At 40.1% G+C, this 18,623-nt stretch overlaps 1 protein-coding gene across 1 annotated transcript in view; it reads left to right on the forward strand.

Annotated features, from left to right (window-relative positions):
• The first annotated feature begins 86 nt into the window (after nucleotides 1-86).
• The window catches only part of COL24A1 (collagen type XXIV alpha 1 chain), a 123,827-nt gene continuing 105,290 nt past the window's right edge, over nucleotides 87-18,623 (forward strand). Inside the window, exons 1-3 of the mRNA XM_029959727.1 lie at nucleotides 87-640; nucleotides 5,815-5,876; nucleotides 12,378-13,675. Coding sequence (XP_029815587.1) covers nucleotides 87-640; nucleotides 5,815-5,876; nucleotides 12,378-13,675 — 1,914 coding nt within the window. The remainder of the gene's footprint in view (nucleotides 641-5,814; nucleotides 5,877-12,377; nucleotides 13,676-18,623) is intronic.

The following is an 18,623-nucleotide window of genomic DNA, read 5'->3' on the forward strand; positions in this document are numbered from 1 at the left end:
GCCGGGGTTTTGTGGGCAGGAAGCTGGACCGCTGCGGCGGCGCGGCCTCGGCTTTCCCTTCGGGATTCATCCGCTGGCCCGGGCAAATGCATACAAATGCATTTGGGAGCCGAGAGGACAAGGCGAGGACGCATCTCTCCCGCGGCACAAACGTAAGCGGGAGCCGGGGAGGCGTGACGGCGGCGACGGGGCGCATCGCACCGCACCGCCACCCTGCCGTGGGGCGGGCAGGGCATGGGGGCTGCTGCTCAGCTCCCCTCCGGGGGCAGCGGACGGTGACCCCGACGGGTTGTGTCCTCAGCCCTACCTTCCGAACGCCAGCCGTAACCCCACGGGGTCCCCAGTGCCCCCGGCGGACCGGCGGGGTGCTGACTCCTCGCACGGGCACCGTCTGTGCCGCTGGCTGTGCGTCTCTCCCCTCCGCACTCTCCCATGACGTCCTGGATGTGCCCCATCCTGTCCAGCACCCTGGTGTCGTCCTTCTCCCCCCGAGCCCACACCAGGCAGCCTGGCTCTGGGGTCCCCGGGGAGTGGAGACAGCCCGACCCGCGAGCCAGCGCACCCCTGATCCCCGAGGGGGAACGAGGATCCCGGTGGCCGCAGTGCCCACAAGGAACCGGGAAGCTCCTGCGCCCTTTTGGTACCTAGCTCTTAAAACACAGCAAACAACCAAAACATGCAGAATTTAGGTTGAAGAGCTGAGGTTACTCTCTTAATAATAGAGATAGCCAGATGAGGTGCTTTGTGTTTATGCACTTCTACAAGAGGCTGAAGTAATTCTAATGCATCCTCATCTGTGGTTCAAAGTAGAGCTCCTCTCTCTACAGTTTGCCTAAAAGCAGCCTAGGCAAGATGACTGTGAATTTATGGTAGTCGTAATATTAGAGAGGTTACCATTATGTGTCTGTCTTCGTAACGCACTAATTTTGTTCTGGCTGTGTCTTAAACTAAGTTTACTGAGTTCTCCAAGCGGGACAGAAGGATTTGTTTTGTGTTATAGGGAGGATTATGCTGCCAAAACGTGCCTGGTGTGTAACTCGGTGCATTAGAATGCTTGTGAGCAGTTACGTGGCTGCCTGAAGGTGGCCTTCCCAGGAGAACTGTGTGTTTAATGGATGTGTTTGGAGGACTTATTCAGGAATTGACTGAATGCAATTTAAAAAATGGTTTTATTTGATAACTGTAAATGGGTGTTACTGATGGAGAAACATAAATTGCATTACAGGAAAGACAGACAGTAGCAGAGATGCAGTTTACTCAGGTTAAAAATCTGAGATAAGAATATATATCTATATACTTTTATATTGTTTACCTAATTTACTGGTCTAGAGAGAAAGCAATCTGGTTGATTGCCTGTATTAAGAAGCCAGAATTCTTTGCAAAAGATCAGGTTTCCTTAGTATATGTCAAACCAGTAAATCCCTTGCAACCCTGACCACCTTTTGGTTGAAATGCCATTAGGTCAGGCCTGTATAGGGGTTTCTCTGCAGGTTAAACAAATAAAACAGCTGCATAACTTCTAAATCTCTCACCAAGTTTATTGACAGAATATTTAATTTTAAAACATGAACAGCCTTGTCACCCTTGTTTCTTGCAAGCACTGAGTTGTAGAACATTTGAGGAATGATCTACAAAATATACAGAGACAAACCCTATGAAAGAAGAGTGTTTCATGAGTGGGAATTTGAGTTGCATACTTTTGCATTAATACAGATGAAAATGGTGTACACTATCTACAGAAGAAATCTAATGTAAGAAATCACAGATTTACTCATAAAATGGTTCTAAAATTATGTCATTTTCATTAATTTTTTTCCTTTTAAAAATACTAACAGAGTTGACTGTTCTTTTGGATGTGGCAGTTTCTCATTTTAAGCCAGATGCTGTTGGGAGACTGTCTGGGCCACCAGTCAGGGAGTTTCCTTTCTCTGAACTTGTACAACCCTGTTGTACAACTCTTCTTAGGTCGCTGCTCCTCTACCTCTCGCCTTATCTTGTATTTTTACCATTTTCCATTCATTCAAATGGTGACCTTTGGCTAAGGGTACAGGAGCTTCCCCCTTTGCTGGCTAGTTGCATGGTGCCATCTGTACCCAGAGGGCATGTGACTGTCACCCTGGAGAGGCTGTTGGGTCCCCTCAAGCCATGTCGATAGTGGATCTTCTAAAATTTGAGAAGGAGCACTGGACCCAGTGCCTCATCTCATTATAGTAGCAAAGAAAGTTATTTTTCTTTTCACATCTTGAAAGGTAAGATTTATAACAGCTTGAGGTCTTTGAGAAGCCCAGGTCATCTCTGTCTAGAAGGTGCTATGACCTTTCCCAAAGTTCTTCTCTGGTTAGATGAACCCAAACTGGGCCATTCTCCTCAGCAGTCCCCAGAGGACATCCGGTGAAACAATGCAGATGGGGCAAGTGCTGATATTTAAACCATCATCATTGATGAGCACAGGGTTGAATGCATCTGTGGCAGTTACATTGGGAACAGGTTTTCCTGTCTTCTGTACCAGCAGTATTTCTTCCTTTAAACTGGATATTTAGGAAATTAGGCTGGAACAAAGAGGGTGATGCTGTGCACTGACCAAACCTGAGCTCTGTATGCTACTGAATAGTCTTCAGAGGATGGAATTTTGCATCATTGTTTGCCAGACTTGCTTTGAAGCTTATTAGTTTCCTCATCCATCTGTCACCCCAATGCAAAAAACCACCATGGATAGTTGCTGTCCACTCTGTAGGAAGAGGCAAACAGCCACAAGATGTCAAAGATCATCAGAAAGATAAAGTCAGTTTTAAGTGGTAGAATAGATCAACCACATTTGATAGTGCCTTCCTGCAAAAGATTTATAGTAGCCCTCAGCCTGTGCTTGCATGTAAAATAAAGAGGATTAAAAAATAGGCGAAAGGGAGGAAGCTCTAGAGATACCCAGGCTTTAGGACAGGACATAGACAAGGTGTATTGGAACAGCTTCATGTGTGATGTTTAAGTGGGGGAAAAACAGCCAGCATTTGAGTCAACTGGAGTCCTCCTTGCCACATGCTTTTGTGTTTTTTCTATTGTTGTGTCCCAACAGGGCAAGTCTCCCCAAGATCTGTGGGTTCAGCCAACACAAGGGCTAAGTTCCTTGGAGCTGTGGCAAATGATGGATCAAGCCACATTCATGTTAGCAGCAGGGAGCCTGAGGTCTTAGTGGCTATGCTGGTGTGAGAGTGGAGGCTGACAACTGACTACTCTGCAGCTTAAAATCTGCAAATGTAAAGAGTAGTGGTCTTGATCAAGAAGAGAGAGTTGCACAAATGGTTTCTCTCAAAAAGACAGAATTTCATTGTTTCATTTTCAACCCTGGAGGGTTCACTTGTACAACTTCACTTTAGGTTGTGCATGGTTTCATTTACAAAAGGTTTTACTTGTGAAAAAAGATAGAAAGACTATCTTTTCCCATGTATTAGAGGACCTCCAGCCCTGTGGTTGTCTCTGGTCCCTGTTTTTCTCTTAGTTGTTCACTCATTTGTTCTTGACATTAGCTGGAGAGCACTGGAGAGGCAGACATGTGTCTTTACGTCTCACTAAATGTTCCTGTATATCCAATTACATCTGTTTAATTTGCAGCCCTGGGAGCATTTTGGAATTTCTTGCTTTCCTACGTTGTTTGCTGGGACATGAGAGAGGCAGATACCTGACACACACAGCTTGTGTGTGTGTGTGGAATAGGCTATTGTAATGTTGTGGAATAAGCTATTGTAATGTTAAGAGGAGTCATCTTTGAATTCTGGGCTCTGGGGTTCTTTGAGCACTCTTATTTTGGAGGTAGCTAAAATGTCTTATGAGATTTTTAATTGTAAATCCATTTTGCACCTTTAAAAGTCAAATAGAGAGTTGTCCTAAGTTTTAGCTGATATGGTGCAATGCATGGGCTGTCTTTCTGACACAGCTATCTCCTGTCACTGAGCTTCTCATTAGATCAAAAGATGATGCATCGTGTGATGCAGAAACTATGAATTTGAATTCTGGTCTTTAGAAGTGAAAAAACTGAAGTGAGTGTTCTGTAGCTGATGTGCTATTTGGACAAGTCAATGTTAGGTCTTTTGTAGGAGTGGCAGAACTGCTCCAGTAGACATTTTGTGGCTGTAGCAGGAGAAAGCTTGAAGGGAGGAATAGCTAGGGTCTGGAGTGGTGGTTAATTAAAAAACATGTCTTTACAGGCATGTTGGGATTTGTAAGGTGTAGTTTCCGCCCTTCTCCACTTCCATAATAAGAGCTGAAGCACTGATGCATATTTTTGAGTATCCTATACGTTCTGTGCATTTTCTTCTAAAAGACATGATGTATCTGCAGTTTTCCAGTGGCAGTGATGACTATTGTGTCTTAATGTTCCTTAAATTATTCATTCTGATGGCCAAAATTTAAGCTCTCACAATATGCACATCCACTTGGTAAAACCAGGTTTTTGCTCTGTGGTTTTCATGCACTTGGATGTTTCTGGAACGTTTGAATTGCAAACCCATGGAAGGAATAGTAAGACATTTCACTAAATACTTCTCTATATATGCGTGTGTACATGTACATCCATGAAGGACCTTGTCTCCCTCTTTGAACCATAAGGTCCTGTATGAAGTGGTAAGGTTTTCTTCCTGCCCTGCCAAAGTTACATCACATGAAATTACAGGTGTTCAGTTGCAACTGTTACTTTCAAAATCTCTTCATTCCAGATACTCAAATATTCTCTGACTTGGTCCAGCAAACACTTTTAGTCACTCTAGCACTTAATGTTATGAAAAGTCAGTGATGTTACATACCTTAATAAGCAAGAGGATTGAACTGCAGCTTGAACATGAGTTGTTAGTGTCAGAACTATATTTCTGATTTTTTGAAATATTTCTCCTCAGAAGTAGATATAGGCTACTATAATTGTTACATACATCTGTGCCTGGATATGCAACATTAACAGAAAATATATTTCTCATTTATTAAAAGATTCAGTCACTGATAAGAGTGTGATTGGATGTTAATCTGGCTAATAAGATAATGGATAAGAAACAGCAGACAGTCTGTTTCTGATCATGGAAAAAATATGCTCTTTGTACAACATTCAACAATTTTAAAGCAAATTTTGAGCACATAATCTATATCAACCTTATACATATTTGTTGAAACAACTGAAACATCAGTGTGCTATCAACATTATTCTCACACGAAATCCAAACCACAGCACTCTACCAGTTACTAAGGAGAAAATTAACTCTATCCCAGCCTAAACCAGGACAGTGAGCCTATGCTACCTATCAGTTCTGTATTTTTATATCTGAGCATGGAGTTTTAAGTTGACATGTGATGGGATTTTTTTTATTCTGTCAAGAGCATGTCCTTCTTAGAGCATCATAAAATTTTATAATACAAGAAAAAAGCATGACATAATATTTTCATTTATGGGAATATGATGTGATATAGTGAAAAGATTGATAGCAAGTCAAAAGTATTTAATGATCTCTATAGGCATTAACTTGTCATTTATTTTATGGTTTCTTTACATTAACATTTTCTTTCCAGGAAGAAATTTACTACAAAGCAACATCCATATTTGAAAGCTGCTGCAAGAAAATATAAAGCAGATGCAGTCACTTTATTAATAAAAGCCAGTATAAAAATATATGTACTATATAAGTTGTACAATGTGATGACTTTGATTCAGGACTTGCTGAAGTCAGTGATATCCTGTCATGGACTTTGGATGTTGAATCAAGCTTCTAATTCATTGGATTTCTGAAACTGTAGATGTTTTCTCACGTGTTTTTTTTTCTTTCCTTCTTTCTCTTTTAGGAAAGCTCTCCTTTTTATTGCAACATGTATAGCTGTGGGTATTGCACAAGTACCCAAACAAGGTGAGAATGCTTTGTTTATAACAGGACATTTGTATAATATGTTACTAGATGAAAAGAGTAAATGACTGCTGTTACCAGTGACCTTAGGTTCAGTTCCTTAACTCACATGACTTAAAGAAAATATCAGCTACAGCATAATGAGAGCAAAAGTTTAAAGTAACCAGTTTAGAAAAGATGACCTTTTGAAAATTACTCAGATTTTCTGTCTATGAAATTGCTTACATATTTAAGCAAGCTCTTCATAAAAAAGAAGCCTTGTACAGTGAAAAGGCTTTGATTGTGTCTTCACTGCAAGTGGGTGTCCTTGGGGGTGGCAAGCTATGACTGAGTTACCTTTGCACTTAAGACTGCAGGCAAACCACTGCATATAATAAAGGCTTGGTCTAGGCTGGCATCATTAAAAAAATGTGAAATTTGGTATTCATTTGGCTTTGCATTCAGATGCAGATGTTAGTGAGGAAAAAAGGTTGCCTTGTTTTTAGTTTCTTTTTTAATCTGCCAACTGTTATAACAGCACCAGATGTGCAGTTTGCTCTGGGAATAATAGCATGTTGAAGTGGTAGAGGCTAACATGCCATGTAGTCATGGCTTATTTGCCATGAGAGTGGCAGCATCAGTTCTCTGCCATGTTCCTTCACTGTACAGGTGAAGCAAGAAATAGGTCATCCTTGGCTGATGTGTTAACTACAAATACTCGTCTGAATACAAACAGCTGAGTTGTGTGGTTAAGACAAGACTCATTCCTGATAATGTTTTGTTAGAGCCCTTTGGGATATCTCAGCAGCCTCCCACCGTTATTCTCACCAATGCCTTTTTCCAGCTCCTCATTCCCAGATATTGGCGAAACTTGTGTTTCCTTTCAGTTGTGGTTTTTTGTTTTGCTTTTTCCCCCAGTTGTCTTTGTAGGTATGCCTTCCATTAGTTGCCTGTTTTTTGCCTGGTAATATTGGTTGTTGATTTTTCACATGTGGCTAAATGGAGACCATACGCTTTTGTGATGGTGGGATTTTCCCAGATTTTTCTGATAGCTGAGCCAAGTTCTCATCAGAGGAGGGGCAGTGCCATTAGATGTGTGTGGCCTGACCTGCTCCAGGCCTGCAGGGATGGAAAGGAAAGAGACTGTTTTAGGGAGGCAGTTTGCAGTTTCCCGGTGCATTGGGAGCAGGTGAGAGATGCCAGAGGCAGGAATGCAGGGATGGTTTGAGCGTCTTCATGCTTCCAGCCCACCCTCCTCCTCTGCAAAGAAATAAACTGTTTCTCTCACTTGTCATGTGCCTCAGCCTGAGAATAGTTTTTCTATCAAAACTTCAGGCAAGAACTGTGAAGGCTACAGGACTGGGGGCACAGCAACACAAGCAAGTGGGTGCAGTCCAAGGATTACTTGCCTCTTGGCTCAGAATACCTCCATGCACAGAGCTTTGCAGAAATGGTGTAAAACTTCCAGTCTCAACATGATTATATGGAATTATATTTTATTTTGTCACCATCAGAGAAAGGAACCTTATTTTTTTGTTATTTTGTTGTTGTTATTGTTATTCAGTAGCATTTCTAGATAGCCACAGGAGAAGCCTTACTGAATGGAAATTCCAGTACACAAGTGCCACATGCCATATATGACTTCATTTTCTTTGAGTCCTTGCTTGGGATAAAAATGATGCATTGAACCTTGATGCAACTTGCTGCCCATGGGTAAATTTGGCCCCTCTTGCACTATATTTGCATGATGTGCAAAAGAGGTTGCAGAAAGCAACTCAGAGAACAGCAGACTGAGGAAACCTTCCCCCCCACAAAAAAAAAAGAAAAAAGAGCAGCTCAAGTATATCCTTCAGTCTCCATTTATAAGCTGCAGAGCTAGCACTATTGCACTTGGAGTGCTTAGTGTTTGTCCAGGATCAGGATTGTCTGTTCATTAGGAACACATTAACGCTTTGTTTTTTAAACTTTCTTGGCAGTTATATTTAGAAAAAAAGAGTGTTATGCCAAATACAAAGATGCTAGCTAATGCACACTCCTCTCCTGAGCTGAAGAGACAGCCTGGTGCTTTACATGAGAAATTATGCCTTGTTCAGTTTGGTAGGCTGCTATTAATTGTGTTCAGTGAAATATACGTAAAGATACAGTCTCAGTCTTTAGGAATTGTACTTTGAGTGTGGCTGAAGGACATGCGGAATCCATGTATCTCATTAGCTTTCCTATGACAGCCACTCGACCTAGTGTCCAGGAGAGCACTGGTTGCAGCCAAGTATCTTAATTTACCCAATTGCAAATGCATCATCACTTAGAAAATGGACAACCTGCGACTACTCTCAGTTCTAATGGAGCTGACTGATGAATGTCCCTTGGGAGTAATGTGTATATTAGGATTGCTGAAACAGAGAAAGCATCTCAGAGCTCCTGCCTTCAGAGTAGTCATAAGTATGGAGGAGTGTGGGAAATGAACAAAAGAGACTGAACGAAATATGGGTGCGAAAAAAACAAATAGCAAATACCCTCATTCCTCCCCAGTTCTTTTGTGGGACTTTCTTTGTGCCACAAGAGAGTCAGAAGGTTTTTTGCCAAAGCTCATGTTAGATTTTCCTTCCCTTTGTGATGCAGTAAGGCTGTGAATTTCTAAAGTCCTCCTAGGAAGTGGAAGGGGAAAGCACTGGATACCAAAAACCTAAAACAACTTTCCCTTCAAGAATCTGAGCTGTTACGATTTGGGGGACTAATGAGTTGAGTAAACAGTAAGTGAAGACAGATGTTTTGCAGGCATGGGTAAACAAAGAAATCTGACAACTGATAGGTAAAGAAAATAGTAGTTGTCATGCTGGGAGGAAAAATGAGGATCGCCTGCTCCCAAAATCCTGTATGCTGCCAAGAGCTTCTGAAAGCCTTAAAATAAAATAAAAATACACGTTGGATCAGAAATTAAATGACTGACCAAAAAAATTTGGAACAGCCTTTTGGCTTGACAGTGGGTTAACAGGCAGCAAGTCAGCGAGGAATAATTAGTTTATACTTACTTCTTTAATGTCATTTTTCATGTAACATTTCTTTGTGTTTAGCTCTCTCAGGACCTGTCATTGTCCTGCAAATATATTTCTGTGAACATGGAGAATGTCTTATTCCTCATTATGCTCTCTGATGATTTTCCTTTATTTGATAACTTGTAAACTATGTGCTGTTTTCAAATCAGAAGAGCCAAAAATTTGACAATTTTGCTTGCAGTTTGAGATTAGTAGTGATAGGCTTGAATGTAATTTTAAACTGACTATTTTAAGACAGTTTAAGGTTTTTATTTTATACATCAATTTATAATATTTTGGACATATCACATGCATTGTTATTTTTAAATACAAATATATCATTAACAATTTTTAAAAATACAAGTACTTGCCAAATAATTCAGGTTAAGATGTGATATTTAGGCACAACCTTAAGAGGAGAACTGCTGTTCTCCTCTGTGCAGTCGGCTGGCCCAGTCAGTGCACAGAAGTCCTGGAGCAGTGTGTTCAGACTGGGGGATTATTTGCATGTGTGAGATTGCATTGCCCAGAGCACAGGACCTGTATTTCTTCCTAACTTCCCTTTACAAGAGCAATGCAAGGACAGTTTTCTCCTCCAGAACTACAGGCAGACCAGGCAGGGCCGAGGTCCTGGGAAAGTGTGGTGGTTCATTAGCAGATGCATCGTGCTTCAAAGCTCTACTGTAACCTGACCTCTGGTATCAGTCTGACAGATAAAAATGCAGCCATAGTAAATTAATTGCTCTGAGGCAAAACATCTTGAGAAATTGGCGCGCACATGACTTTCTGCAAAGATGTGCTTTCTCCATACCTCCGTCTGCACTGGCTACTCTCCAGGATAATCTTGGCCCATCTGTGAATCTCAAACATGACTAGAAACACTACAAGGTGTGTAATTAATTTTCAAGATGTACAGTGCATTCAGGTTGATACTTTTGTTTCCAATTTATAAACGACTCTCAAGGAAATCTCAGGCACTTTTCATAATTTATCACTGAAACTAAGCCAACATCTGTCTATTCTTAAAATTTGCTATGAATACATTCACTAAACAGAGAAAGGGAAACTGGGAAAGGAGACTTTTTTTCCGCTGAAGGAGTAAACATCCATTTGTTTCAGTTGCTCTCTTCTCTTAATATGGTAGAGAATCCTTAACTTTTCTTGTTTATTCCAAATTTTTGTTGTGCCATTTAATAGCTTCGTTTACTTTATATAGGCACAACATCCATAGTAAAAATACCCTCAGCTAAATGCTATAGAAAGTGACAGTGTCTGCCTGTCAGGCTTATTTGCTCAGTGGAACTATTAGATACTACAAGTAATTTTTGGTATAAATGCTTCACTGAAATTGTTCCAGTTGGGGTGGAAAAAGATGATACTGTACACGACTGTGCAATGCCGTGAAAACTAGTGTTTGGTTTACCTTTGTGCAAAAAAACCAGAAAATTTAGGTTAGAGGGCCCTTGAACTTATCTGTTCCTAGCTCCTGCTGAGATCATAGTCAATGTTGAAGTTAGTTCAGGTTGTTGGGTCCCATCCAGTTGGGCTTTGAAAATCTCCAAGAATGGAGATCACACAATGTCTCTGCCGCCCTGGTTCAGCACTTAAATACTTTTGCGGAGAGAAGGCTTTTTCTTTGTATGGAGTTGGAATTTCTTGTATGGCAGCTTTTGCTTGTTACTCCTCAGCTTTTCTGTTTTCCCTATGGCCTCAATTCAGATAATGGATGGTTTTAATTAGATTCCCCCAAACCTTCCCACCTCAAGACCAAGCAAATGTAGTTCCTTCAGCCTTTTCCCATATTTTAGCTCCCAACCTTCTTGTTCCTTATTTCCATGATTGTGTTTTGACTCAATTTCTGAAATATTTCAGTAGTATCTTTCACAAGAACTCAGTTTTACTAATCAATTGATACCCTAAATGCTGTCTTATTTTGCGACCCTACAGAAAGGCTGCTGGGCACGTGTTTAGCTCCTACTCAAGCCTTTGTAGTGTTTCAGCTGCATTATAAGGCACCTATCAGTATCTTTATGTTGTTCATCCTGAAGGAAGAAGGTGTCTATGCCTACCAACTCCAACATGCTTAAATCTGATGTAGGCAATACCAAATGAATTGGGTCACCTTGGACTGTTGATGTACCTAAAGTGTCTTTGATTTCTTACTCCAAGACAGATATGATTTCAGTTTATCAGGAGGCTAAATGACTGTGTTTCTGTCTGGTAGGTGAAGATATTTAGCCAGGCAAAAGATGGAGGCACTGTAAGGTCCAGGCTAAGGAAAACGTTAAAGGACAAAACTCTCATTGTATGAGACAGTAGAGAATCCAACAATGAAAACACCACTGCCAATTCTACCCTGTAGGAAGATCTGTCAAGACTTCTATATGCCAAATCCAAATCCATAAGACATAAATCAGTAGAATAGTTGGCTTCTCTGTCTCCTTAATGTTTCCTGCTGTGGAGTGCACTCTTAATTCAATGTTTTGTCAGGGTAGCTACAGCCTTGTTTTCTTTAGGAGGACAGATAAACCAGAATATGGGAGCACTGCCCCTTGCGTCCTGACTATTCTCCTCTTTCCTTGCTCCTCACCACTCCCACTGCTGCAGAGTTCACCTCATCAGTACAAGTAAACAAGTGTGAATGGAAAGGAGGTGGTAGTGGTGCACTCTGTTGCATCTCCCCTTCAAAAGACCTTTGTTTTCTTTTAGTCTGACTAGCTAGCACAGATATATACAGTCATCTGGGAAGAAAATTCCCTTTAAAGCCAGCTCTGTAATGGCACTGGGCCTTGCTTGGCTGATTGACATTCTGGTAAAAGCACAGCAATTCTTCCCAGGTACCAGCTGAATTACCCCTGCAACACGTAGTAGCTCCTTGGCAAGGCCTACCTTTGTATTTTGCTTTGAGCCAGTGACTATCTTTTGGTGCTCTACCAGGGTGTTACTGTGTTATGAATAGTTTTTCCATTCTTATAAACAAAGCAACTCTTCCCTCAAATGCTTTTATTCAACCTTTTCAAAGAAAGAGAAAAGACATGGTCTTATTGCAGAAGATTTTTTGCAGAAGAAAAAGTAAAAAAAAAAAAAAGTAATTCTCTGCTCAAAGAATAAACAGGATTATCTAAATAAATAAGAAACTAAACAAAGCCTGTTCATTGATCACTGTGAAAGTTTGACAGGAGCAATTGGGGATTTTTCACTTTCATAAGTGAATTAACCTACAATGTGCATTGTGTGGGCCTTTCTGTGTATTTGTTTTGTTTACTTGGCTTTTTTTTAAGATGGAATTTTTTGTCTTGCTTTAATTATTTGTTTGATTTATGTGAAAAATCAGTGTACCTTGCCTTAGGGATTTGTTGGCCTTGCTGTGTGCAGAATATATGCTTTGGGAAGTACAGATTTGTTAAGATGTTGTGTGCAGCTTTGTTTATATAGATTTGAATTTATGAGCTTGTAAATGAAATCAACAGTATCCCTTTATTTCTTTTTACAGCAATAGATGTTCTTCATCAACTGGGCCTTGTGAAAGATGCTCAAGAGCCCTCAGAGACAACAGAGCCTTCTGCATCATCTCTGTTACCTCAGGGTGTTCGTCTAACTGCATCGGGAGTTGTACTAACTAGTGATGCACATGTTGAGTCCCCCATCATTCAAGTCATACCATCAAACCTAGGGCATCAGTTCACCATATTGGTTGGGTTGTACTCTTACAGAGTCAATAATGCTTTCCTCTTCAGTATTAGGAACAAAAGTAGACTGCAGTTTGGTGTCCAGCTGCTACCGAGAAAGGTAGCAGTGTACACTGGAGGGAAGCAGTCTGTATACTTCAGTTATAGTGTTCATAATGAACAGTGGCATTCATTTGCCATTGGCATTGGAGACAAGACTGTCTCAATATATGCTGAATGTGGAAAGAAGTACTATAGCAGTGAAGTACTTTCTGAAGTGGAGACATTTGATTTGGATGGTGTATTTACTCTGGGAAGGATGAACTCTCAGTCTGTCAGCTTTGAAGGAGTTATATGTCAGCTAGATATTATTCCCTCTGCAGAAGCCTCTGCAAACTATTGTAAATATGTGAAACAGCAGTGTCGCCAGGCTGAAACGTATCGATCTCTGCCAGGAGCTCCACTTGTGTCAGATGGGCTGGATATTTTTTCAAAGATGATCATTGATGAGGAACACCGGGAAGATATATCAGCTTATAGATGGAAGGAAGCATCAAACATGCCTGTTACCAATGTTGCTCAGATTCACTTTCTACCAGACCACTTTGAGGCAAGAAATGCCTCTGCATTGGAGTTTGCAGAGACCAAACCTCCGTTGCTGGAAGATTGGCCTAAAACAGAACTCCAGGAGAATGTCAATCTGCCTCTTCAGCAACAGATGAGCAAAAAAAGAAACATCACTAAAACTCCTGCAGGACCAAATCCAGATAGTTCAGCTAATACCACAGAAGAAGCAGGCAGACAAAGTGAGCCTTCTCTGATCTCTCCTGTAAAACAGAGTAAAACTAAAAGCAAGGGAATGGAAAAAGCAAAACAGCATTTAGATGCACTAAGCAAAAAGCAGCAAATCTTCAACACAACCCTGTACAGTTTGCCTGCTGAGCTCCCTCTGGATAATCAACTCAGTGCAGGGCAGGAAGGTGCACTTGATGCTGATGAGACTTATCATACAGAAAACAGTTATGAAATTGGTGTTAATAATTATGCTTATGACTATGAAGATCTTGGCAAAATATTTGAAATGGGAAGTGTCAGAGGTCCAAAGGGGGAAACCGGACCTCCTGTAAGTTATCTTTATTACTCTTCTTACTATAATGCAGCAATATACATTTAACAGAGGCTTTGAAAGAAACCTCTCAAAGCATGCCAGAGCTGTGACTGCAACTTCTCCCGGCTGTACTGTACAAATGTTTGTCTGCCTTAAATATGTCCCTTTCTTGCATGTAATTTTGGTGTGTCATATATTTTTACTTACTGGAAGAATATAAAGACATTCAAGACATTCACATTCTGGTGAAGTGGTAGGCAACCCAGGCTTCTTTAAAATTTTGAATGCAGCTAGATGTTTGTAACTGCTAATTACAGAGATCGCTGACTTAATAAAATTACAGGCTAAATTCATACAGTTCACAAATACAGATGCTGATCCATGAAAAGAACAAGCAGTCTGCTTGGAAGACTGACTCAGTTTTCTTAGGTGAGCAATGCTATCAAAATTTATAGTACTAGAAAGTGAGCAGTTGCAGAACCTAGTCTGGTAAAACCATTCATAACCCAAGGTTATTGGGATGCAAAATGGTTTTTAGAACAGTCTTTTGAGATTTTGCAGCATTTTTTCAGTTAATAGGGTAAGTGATTCCTGATACAATTGCAAATGCAGAGTAGTGTTTCTAATAGAAACCAGTTTATCCTTTCCTTATTGTGTGCACAAGGCTCATAAACTTTTTAATAGATAAAAATGGGGGCAGTATATATGAAGCTGCAGACCAGAAAGAACATCAGTTCTGCGTAGCCTGGGGGGTATGACAGATTGTGCTTCATGCTTGTGTGAGCTTTTGGTTAAATTTTTTAAACCATAACATAGAGTAAATAATTTCACTTGCCTTTTATTTTTTTTTTGCTTTTTTTTTTGATTTGTGTAAGTGTTCATCTGTGTGGTTATTACTGGAAAGCAATTTAATATGTGATAAGCAGTTTCTAATACATATTTGAATAAGCCCATAAATTTATTGTGTTTATTCTTTCAGGACTGAAATATTTTTTCTTAAATTAGTCAACAATCAAGAACCTATTAAGAAGTGCAGTTTTTACTCTAAACAGGATCCAGGCACAAAGGAACTGCTGCACAATTGAAAAATGTGTTAACAAGTAATTCACACTAGTTTAGAGGTGCTCTTGCTTAATCTTTTTTTAATGTGAAGTCAGTCTTTTTTATTCTTTTTTCCCCTTATAATAGTATTTATGGAGACATATCACTAAGTATGTAGCTGCTATCAACATGAGGTTTAATTTCCATTTTTGGAGATTAAGATGTTTGGTAACCACTAATAGAAGCTTTTAATTTTAGCATATAACTTGTTAGTTTTGATTTCAGTCATTCATGACCAAGAAAGTTAAATCTGTTCTTTTTTACATGGTGCAGAAATGGCTGCTGCTGATGATATTGGTTGTTTGAGTTATGAAGAAACTCCAACCAAATGCTTTGTTTTGTTTTTTTCTTACATACAGGCACTATACACACGGTGGCAAAGATGGCAGCTGATTATTTGGAGGGTTCAAAGATCTTCTATGCCTGTCTTACAGAGTGGGGTTGCAGAAGTTTGTCTCACCTAGGAACGCAGACTGTGGTCTGTAGCAGTGAATGTGGTGCATTTACCCTGAGGTGTTTTGCTGGATCAGGATTTAAATAACATGCTCAAGGTCTTAAAGGTCAGAGCTGGGAAGGTAATATAGACTTTTGTGGGCACTAGGTTAGCTGAAGGGGCCTGCAGCACCCACTGTACCAGAGGCAAAGTTAAAACTGCACTGCCAGAGCAGCTGACACCAAAGGGAGAAGAGGACTCTGCATGAAGCGGAGAGTTGCGCTCTGTGCAGATTCTGTGGTGCAGTGCCTGACACTGTTGTTGGCCTCAGACTTGAAGAGATGGTCTTGGTTTGCTTTCTCAGTCTAGTACTCCCATGTAGAGATGACCAGAGATAACACAGCTTTTATATGTGTGGCTCTAACACTCTGAGTAAGTACTTACAGAATCTTTACGAGGAGCCTAAAAAAGCAACATTGAGGAACTTGAAAACTTGCCTTGCAGCAAAAAATCCTGATGAGGCATGAAACCCCCCTCTTTTTACTTCTTTCATTATGTTGTGGTTGATTTGGATCTTCTTTCAAGATTTGAACACAGAAGTAATGTTCGTTCTATTGGAATTGACAGGCAAGAACTAGCTTTTGTGGTTCTTCAACTACTTAGCTTCGTTTTAGCTTTTAATCATCTACCAGAACTGATTCTTGCCTTCTGTAATTAGGCCCCTTGTATTCCATGATCCCACAGCTGTGGAATTCACCCACCATGGCAAAGCAGAATTCCAGAATTCAGGCTTTCATTTATGGATAGTGTAGAAAAAGGGGCACCAATTTCTTCAAAACTATTGAGACCCTGATTAAAATTCTAGCTGTTGCAATTTCCCTAGAAAAAAATATAGTGAGTGTAAAGTGGAACAGTGTGATGTCCTGAAACACTACTTTCAAGAAAATGCTGCTCTGTTCGTTGGAAGAACCACTGTGTTGCAGAGGGTGTTTGCACTCTGTAAAGATTACAAAAATAAATGTGGTGTGTGTTTAACTTTCAAGTTGATATTTTTCATTGCACAGTCCTAAAGCAGTTTGGAGTAACACGAGGCATAGTCTCACACTGGTAAACGGAGGGGTAAATGTGAGCTGAAGAGCTCATTCAGGTTACTTGCTGGTAGATAATTGCATCTTCAGGTCTACCTGCACAGGATGTGGCCTTCCAAGATAAATGAGCTGGGAATTTGTTTCCTCTATTGGAAAAGCTTTGTGGATTTTGAAGATACTCAGCTAGGAGGAGGAATGGTAGAAGACTAAATGGTGGTATTCCCTCTAGTTGGTCAGGAGAAGCAGTCTGGAGACATTGCCTAGAAGAATGGGCAATGGGAGAAGGCAAACCCTGCGTTAAGCAGAGTTGAGTCCTGAATAAGATGCTCTTTTTGCAACCAAGAGGTGTGAGAGTGAGAACACTGAGAGGGCAGTTCAGAGATCCTAAATGAACAGCAGTAAGGGTAGCATCAGCTGCCTTTCACTCCTAGCTTATTTCCCAGGTGAACAAAATTGCTTGCCAAGGCTCTCCCTGACCACAGATTGTTTAAAACTGATGCAGTTTCCCTATCTTCTGCACAACCATATTGAAAAACTTTAACCCATAATCCAAAGCCATATATATATATGTTCTTCTGATGTTGATGACGTTGCTTTGACTGTTGCAGGAATTCTTGAGAGAGAAATGGAAGGACTTCCACAGCTGTAAAGAAAGGAGGTTAATCATACAGAAGTGACTGCCTGCTCTAGGGCATTTGGAAAGAGAAGTGGGCGGGTTTTGTCATTTCCAGTGAAATGCAAATGAAACAAGAAACAAAAATAATAGGTGGACATTCAAGTTTGGTAGAGTCCTTGTTTCTCAATAATTAAATTAATATCAGGATGAAGTTCTTAAAGAAGGTAAACAGAGCAGGATAGGAGCACAAAGAAGAATTCTGAGTGATGGGATCAGAATTCCAGGTGGCCCAAAACCGATGGGATAAAACTTAGTGCAGCAGTACAGAAATTAAAAGTATGAACAGAGGGTGTGGGAGTAATTGGTTTGACAGTCACATGAGGATCATAGATTGGTATCACATTGCAGTAGAAAATAAGTGCATCATACTGCTGTGATGCTTGATTCCTTACTAGGTGTGGTGAGTATCAGGCTACTTTTTCTACTGGTTTGGGAATGATGATATTGCAGTTTGGAGACGTGTCCTCAGTTTTGGATGAGGAGCTTTAAAAAGGATGTAGATTTTGGAATAGGTTTGAAGCCTGATGCATCTGTTTACTTCCCTGATGTACTGCAGGTATTTTGGTGATGTGCAGAAAGGTTCATGGGTTTTTTGCTTTGCCTGCCTTAGATATTTGATGATTCCAGCATAAAATTTCTTTAATTTAGTCTTTTAAAAAAAGAAGTGTTTGGGATGAGGTGAGTTTGAATGGTTGGGATGTAGTCAAGTGCCTTTTAAAGAGAAACTTCAATGAATAGCATTTAGATAATAAATGGCTATGGGATCAACATATGTCTGTGCAGGAGTTTTAACTGCTTAATGCAGAATTTATTGCTATGCATCTGAAATCTTGGGGCCTTGCTATATGTAAATTAAATGTTTCCTATTACCTCTGGGTAATAGGGCAAGTTTAAAATAGATGCATCCATAGAAGGGCTTCAGTATCCTAGAAAATGTCTATGAAAGTTCACCATTACATTCATTACAGTGACCATTTGAAAGGTAGTGAATATTTCTGGAAGAGTAACATCTACTTCTATTATTTCATCATTAAGCAATGATTATTTGGACTTGAGTTCCTCTGCTTAACAGCTAAATGACATTTTTGCAATTCCTGAAGACATTGTTGTAGTACTGTTCTTAAGATACACATGATCTGTTTTGAGCAAAATGATCTTATTGAATAAATTAATTTTAAATTTACATCTGTAATATTTATACCAAGTGTACTTTTTTTTTGGTGGTGGCTAAGACATCAAAAACTAAAACTCACATTAACATTTCTAATTGCATCAGGTTTGTTTAATTATTGTAGTAGTAGTTGGAGGAAAAGCTCTTCAAACAAATGACTTATTCCTTGGTTTAAGAGAGATTGGCTCACTCTCAGATGTTGACTTCTGTGGCTTACATGGATGCCTAAGAGGCTTAAGTAGCTTCCCAGCTAGTATTAAAAGAGTCACGCCAATTTGAAGTTGTAGTTGCTTTTACAGATTGTGGAAATACATAGGATGGAATAACTTCTTACAGCTTGTTTGAAAAGCATTTCCAGAAAGACTTACGTGTGCTCTACTAAAGTCTACTGTCAGCAGACATGTTGCTTGAGTTGCAGGGAGGAGTCTGTACTGGAGGCTAAAGGGTAATATACTCTGATTCAGGAGAGTCCTTGTTAATACTTCAGTTAAACA

Source organism: Manacus vitellinus, unplaced genomic scaffold (genome assembly GCF_001715985.3).
Source record: "Manacus vitellinus isolate BGI_N305 unplaced genomic scaffold, ASM171598v3 scaffold_21_pilon, whole genome shotgun sequence".
In the NCBI taxonomy this organism is placed as follows: domain Eukaryota; kingdom Metazoa; phylum Chordata; class Aves; order Passeriformes; family Pipridae; genus Manacus; species Manacus vitellinus.